Here is a 6,806-nt window from a genome sequence, read left to right as displayed (position 1 = left end):
GTGTGTGTGTGTGTGTGTGTGTGTGTGTGTGTGTGACTATTTGTAGCCATTTGGAAAATATAATGAGCTTTAAAAAACCTAAACACTAACTGTTACTAATTTTCTCTCTAAGATTAGGGGATGATGCGATGGGTGGACACTCCAGAAGGTACTGTGTTTTTCTGAATTGTCCCCTGCCCTTACTCCCAAGGATGTGATTTCAGCGTGTGTCTTAGATATCTTGCATGCCAGGTTGAGAGTCTCCTGTAACTTGAGTGTTTCATGGTAAAGAGACTCAGGTACATTGTCTTCCCAGCTCCCATTCTTTCACAGAAACAGTGTAATTTGTTTAATAAGAGCAAGCTGCATGCCTGCCTAAAACACCAGGGCTCACCAAAACCTGGGAGGGCCTAGGATTGGGTTGCAGATGGGAGATCTCCATCAGAGACACTGGCTAGAATCAGGTTAGGATCAACACAGTGTGCAGCAGAACGTTCCAGAGGAGACGAGTTTACAGCAGGGCACAGTGGGCATGGGCAGTCGTCCTGGTCTAGCCAGGAGCAGACATGTGGGGAGGAGGAATTTCTTTTCACTTGGTCCCACGGCACATTCTGTGTTTGGCTGGCCACTGTGCGTCGGTTTTGCCAGACACACCCAGCCTCTTCTGAATTCTCCCCTTTCAGGAGTGCTGTTTCCTGAGAGAGCCCTTTCTCTCTTCAAAGTCAGCCTTGGGCTTGAATTCAGGCTCCTCCAGCAGCTGGCTGAACATTTCCTTTTCTTGTGTGGACTCACTTTTGTAATCTGTAGAAGGGCTGTTTTTGCTTAGCCACAGGGTTGCTGTTAGGAGTGAATGAAGTGGACAGTACTTTTGCTTTCATCATTGCCCTCATCTTCTTTCTCCCTTCCTGCTCCTCATCTTTCCCTCTTCCCCCACCTTTTCCTCCACTTCCCCCTCTCCCTCTTCTTCCTCCTCTACCTCCCCTTCTGGAACCCAGACTCTAGCAGACCAGAAACAAGAGTTCTTCGCTATTGAAGCCGTGTCTTGTCCAGGGCCAGTCCTGGAGCTGGTGTTTGGATGCGGTGGGCTGGAGGAGCAGGCCACAGATGGGGAAGTGTGCCTGCTGGAGGGCTGGGGCCCAAAAGGCGTACTTTTTAAGGGAGGCCACAGCAGCTGCAGAGCAATTCACTGGACAGGCAGCCTGAATGTTTAGGAGTCCCTACCAGCAGAATTCACTAAGGATTTTTTTTTAATTTTTTATTTTTTTATGTTAATTACAACTTATTCACTTTGTATCCCAGCTGTAGCCCCCTCCCTCATTCACTCCCAATCCCACCCACCCTCGCTCCCTCATCTCCTCCCTGCCCCTCTCTAAGTCCACTGATAGGGGAGGTTCTCCTCCCCTTCCATCTAACTCTAGCCTATCAGGTCTCATCAGGACTGACTGCATTGTCTTCCTCTGTGGCCTAGTAAGGCTGTTCCCCCATTAGGGGAGGTAATAAAAAAGCCAGCCACCGAGTTCATGTCAGAGACAGTCCCTGTTCTCCTTACTAGGAAACCCACTTGGATACTGAGCTGCATGGGCTACATCTGTGCAGGGATTCTAGGTTATCTCCATGCTTGGTCCTTGGTTGGAGTATAAGTCTCAGAAAAGACCCCTGGGCCCAGATTTTTTGGTTCTGTTGCTCTCCTTGTGGAGCTCCAGCCCTCTCCAGGTCTTACTATCTCCCCAATTTTCCCTGCACTCTGCCCAAAGTTTGGTTATGAGCCTCAGCATCTGCTTTGATACACTGCTGGGTAAAGTCTTTCAGAGGCCCTCTGTGGTAGGCTCCTGTCCTGTTTCCTATTTTCTTCTTCTTCCAATTCTGAGTGAGGATTGATCATCTTACCCAGGGTCCTCCTTCTTGCTTAGCTTCTTTAGGTGAAGAGATTTTCGTATGTTTATCCTATATTATATTTCTAATCTCCACTTATAAGTGAGTATATACCATATGTGTCTTCCTGTTTCTGGGATACCTCACTCAGGATGATTTTTTTTTAGATCCTTCTATTTGCCTGCAAATTTCATGATTTCCTTGTTTTTAATTGCTGAGTAGTATTCCATTGTGTAAATGTACCACAATTTCTGTATCCATTCCTCAGTTGAGGGGCATCTGGGTTGTTTCTAGGTTCTGGCTGTTACAAATAAAGCTGCTATGAACATGGTTGAGCATCTTTTGGATATATGCCTAGGAGTGGTATAGCTGGATCTTGAGGCAGTGCTATTCCTAATTGTCTGAGAAAGCACCAGACTGATTTCCAAAGTGGTTGTACAAGTTTACATTCCCACCAGCAATGGAGGAGGGTTCCTCTTTCTCCACAACCTCTTCAGCATGTGTTGTCACTTGAGTTTTTTTATCTTAGCCATTCTGATGGCTAAATTTCAGGGTCATTTTGATTTGCATCTCCCTGATGACTAAGGACATTGAGCCTTTCTTTAAGTGTTTCTCTGCCATTGTATATTCCTCTACAGAGAATTCTCTGTTTAGCTCTGTACCCCATTTTTTTTCAGTTTTTTATTTTAATTTTTATTAATTACACTTTATTCACTTTGTATCCCCTCATAAACCCTTCCCCCTCCCTAATCTTACCTTCCCTCCCCCTTCTCCACGAATGCCCCTCTCCAAGTTCACTGGGAGGGGAGGTCTTCCTCTACTTCCTTCTGATCCTAGTCTATCAGATCTCACCAGGAGTGGCTGCATTGTCATCTTCTGTGGCCTATAAGGCTGCTCCTCCCTCAGGGGGAGGTGATCAAAGATCAGGCCAATCAGTTTATGTCAGAGGCAATCCCTGTTCCCATTACTATGGAACCCACTTGGACACTAAACTGCCATGGGCTACATTGTGCAGGGGTTCTAGATTATCTTTATGCATGGTACTTGGTTGGAGTATGAGTCTCTGGAAAGACCCCTCTGTTCAAATTTTTTGGTTCTGTTGCTTTCCTTGTGGAGCTCCTGTCCTCTCTAGATCTTACTATTTCCTACTTTGTACATAAGATTCCATGCACTCTGCCCAACAGTTGGCCATTAGTCTCAGCATCTGCTTTGATAGTCTGCAGGGCAGAGCCTTTTAGAGGCCCTCTGTGGCAGGTTCCTAACTTGTTTCCTGTTTTCTTCTTCTGATGTCCATCCTCTTTGCCTTTTGGGATGGGCCATTTTTTTTTTTAAATTGGATTACTTAGTTTGTTGCTGTTTAACTTCTTGAGTTCTTTATATATTCTGGATATTAGCCTTCTGTCAGATATAGGGTTGGTGAAGATTCTTTCCCAGTCTGTAGGCTGTTGTTTTGTTCTGATGACAGCATCCTTTGCTTTACAGAAGCTTTTCAGTTTCATGAGGTCCCATTTATTGGTTGTTGATCTTAGAGCCTGTGCTGTTGGTGTTCTGTTCAGAAAGCTGTCTCTTGTGCCAATGAGTTCAAGCTCTTTCCCACTTTTTCTTCTAACAAGTTTAGTGTGTCTGGTTTTATGTTGAGGTCTTTGATCCACTTGGACTTTGGTTTTTTGCAGGGTGATAGGTGTGGATCTATTTGCATTTTGCCAAAACCAATCTACAGATTTAATGCCATTCCCATCAAAATACCAACACAATTCTTTACAGACTTTGAAAGAACAATTCTCAACTTCATATTGAAAAACAAAAACCCCAGAATTGCCAAAACAATCTTGTACAGCAACAGATTGTCTGGAGTTATCTCCATCCCTGGTCTCAAGCTGTACTATAGAACAACAGTGATAAAAATTGCATGCTACTGGCATAGAAACAGAATGATGGATCAATGGAATCGAATAGAAGACCCAGAAATAAACCCACACACCTACAGATATTTGATTTTTGACAAAGAAGCCAAAACCATATAATGGGAAAAAGATAGCATCTTCAACAAATGGTGCTGGTCTAATTGGCTGTCTACATGAGAAAAATGCAAACAGATCCATTCTTTATCACTAAGAATTTTTTAATCTAGTGTTTGAGTAGAGCAAAGCCCCTCCCCTCACAGAGTTCCCAGGTTTGCTGTGGTTTTGTCCCTGTGTGATCTGCCTCCTGTGTAGCTGAACTGGTGGAAGGAGGGCTTGTGCTATCGACTCCCTCTTATAACGAGGGAGTGTTTTAAAAGTGTAGGAACTGATCAGAAGAGGAACCTGCTCACCTCTGCTGTGCACAGACCCTGCATGAGCTATGCTGGGCCTCAGCTTTCTCACTGGACAGTGAGATTTGATAGCCGGTTGCCTTTGTGTGGGGGTCAGAAGCTCCCCAGTAACAGTTAGCAGTTATTGCTGACACAGCGCACATGGCTTTAAGTAGCTGGCTGGACCTGCTGCTCAGGGATCTGAGTGTGCTCTTTGACTATTGCCCTCTTCTGTTTTCTCTTTTCTCTGATCATATTGCTGAGTAGTCAGTTTGATCCTGGCCTTCATTTTGCCTCACCTTTGAATTGCCTGAAAGGTATCTCAACTGAATGGCTTGAATTTCATTTTCCTGGGTGGCTGTATGCCCATTATTCCACTTGTCTGTGACACTCCTACATCATGGCTTTCCAGGCCTCTCATCGGACAGAATCTTGATGGACGGGCTATCCTGGGAAACTTTTGATACCAAGGACAAACTACACTATTTTGTGGCTAACACACGGTCTTTATGAATGGGACGCACTCCGTGAGCTCATTTGGCTACTCTTTGGGCAAAACCGAGGAATGACCTCAGCATCTTGGCATCACTTACGTGATGATACAATGTGTAGTTTCTTATGCGCCTTACTCCGGAGTGGAAACTGCAGCCAGATAGCTGTGGCTTTATGAGAGGCATCCTCTACCCAGGAGGGAAGGGGTAGCATAGGCCTGCTTTCCACTAAGCCAGCAAACAGCAGCTGAGGAGATGGCTCTCAGACTCCAGTGGGGACCAGTCCCGTCAGTAGCCCCCAGCAAGGGCCTCCACAGGCTGTGAGTGGTGGGCCCCTCTGCATTTAAGGCTGGGAATGTCTGTGTTGTGAGTTTCATACTGATTTGCACACAGCCTGGTTTGACCATTGTTATTCTGTAGTTTAATTGTATTTTTATAAGTCTCTCAGCATCAAATTTGATCTCTTTATATAACTATTACCAACATTCAGAACTATGCTGCCCCAAAGCAAATCTTAAGTAGTCGTGATTGGATGTAGAAAAATGCAAACAGATCCATATTTATCACTAAGGATTTTTTAAGTCTAGTGTTTGAGTAGAGCAAAGCCCCTCCCCACACAGAATTGCTGGGTTCACTGTCGTTTTGTCCTTGTGTGATCTGCCCCCCCTTTATCCTTCTTTATCTGAACTCTATTTAAAAGGGGATCAGTAAATAATTTGCAGGCTTAACACATGTGCTTTTATCTAAGTTGTGATTTTTGAGTGTGTTAATTCTTTTTTCCCCCTTTTCTTTTTTCCTTTCATAGCTTGCTCATGAATTTGGAAGGAATTTGGCTCCAGGGACATTGTATGTACACAGATATCATCAAACAAATCCTGAATGGTCTGTGCCACCTCCCCCCAATCCTAACTGTGTCGTTAAAGCCATGAGTCTACACCAAATTGTGATCATAGAAGGAAATGGGTGAGACTCTGTGTCATCCACCAGTGAAAACCATAAAGGCTGTTGCTGCCCGGCCTGGGCCATCAGGCTCTGTACCATAGCATTCCCATCCTGGCCTTTCAACACATTTCACGAAGTCATGTCTTTTCACTGATACTCTTTTGATAGTTTTTATATAACACAGTCCTTATTGTATTTATAACACGGTATTTGGGCCATGTAAAGGGGTGACCTGAACTGATACATTGCCTCTTGTCCTTTGATGTTTCTACTTCATTATTTTTTAGCTGTAAAGTTGGTAAATCGATTCTTACAACTATCTCCCTTTTTTACTAGCTGATTTAAGGTTTTTATTTAAATGTCAGAGGATTCCCTTTGTTTAAGAACACTTCAGTACTTGAAAATGAACTCGTCAAGTTTGCATGCTGTGCCCACGTGTGGATTGCGGTCCTATTTTCTTCAATCAAAGCTTATGTAATTGTAACATTCTGCAGCTGTCCAATTGCCTCTTCTCCCCTCGTGGAATCGAAGGATGTCACTGTGCAAACTCCGAACTGTCTCTTAGGACTTGTGGTTGATGTTTAGTGGGATATCTGGAAAGTTCTTAATTTGCTAACAACGTGTATACCTACTTATGACTGCAGGCTAAGCGACTCAGTTTACCAGTGTATTTCAACAATTAAATATTTTTATTCCTCTTTACCTGGATTTCTTAATTATTTTCTAGAGAACACTTTCAAAAGAAGCCATGTGTGTTATCATATATAAATAGAGTGTACCAATACTTAAAAGTAACACTGGATGTCTTAGGGTTTTCTTGCTGTGAAGAGACACCATAACCAAGGCAACTCTTAAAAAGGCAAACATTTAATTGGGCTGGCTTACAGTTTTGGAGGTTTAGTCCATTATCATCATGGCGGGAAGCATGGTGGCGTGCAGGCTGACATGGTGCTGGCAGAGCTGAAGAGTTCTACGTCTTGATCCACAGCAGAAGGGGACTGTCACTGGACCTAGTTTTAGCATAGGAGACCTCAAAGCCCACCCCCACAGTGACACACTTCCTCCAACAAGGTCACACCTTTTCCAGCAAGACCTCACCTCCTAATAGTACCACTCCTTATGGGCCAAACATTTCCACACATGAGTAGCTCGAATGGGCATTCCTATTCACATCACCACACTGGTCAAACAGATCACTTGGAAAAGTGGAAATTTTTCCCAAAGAGAAA

The 6,806-nt window shown here is 44.0% G+C and overlaps 1 protein-coding gene across 1 annotated transcript in view; it reads left to right on the top strand.

Moving 5' to 3' along the window:
• Positions 1 to 6,279, top strand: part of CUNH12orf75 (chromosome unknown C12orf75 homolog) — a 41,528-nt gene extending 35,249 nt beyond the window's left edge. The window contains exons 5-6 of the mRNA XM_055627741.1: positions 118 to 148; positions 5,441 to 6,279. Of these exons, the coding sequence (XP_055483716.1) occupies positions 118 to 148; positions 5,441 to 5,564 (155 nt within the window). The 3' untranslated portion in view covers positions 5,565 to 6,279. The remainder of the gene's footprint in view (positions 1 to 117; positions 149 to 5,440) is intronic.
• The last annotated feature ends 527 nt before the right edge of the window (positions 6,280 to 6,806 follow it).

The sequence above is a fragment of the Psammomys obesus genome, unplaced genomic scaffold (assembly GCF_907164565.1).
Source record: "Psammomys obesus unplaced genomic scaffold, mPsaObe1.curated_primary_1811, whole genome shotgun sequence".
Taxonomy (NCBI): domain Eukaryota; kingdom Metazoa; phylum Chordata; class Mammalia; order Rodentia; family Muridae; genus Psammomys; species Psammomys obesus.
The sequence above is the reverse complement of the archived record's forward strand: the minus strand, read 5'-3'. Positions and strand labels throughout refer to the sequence as shown.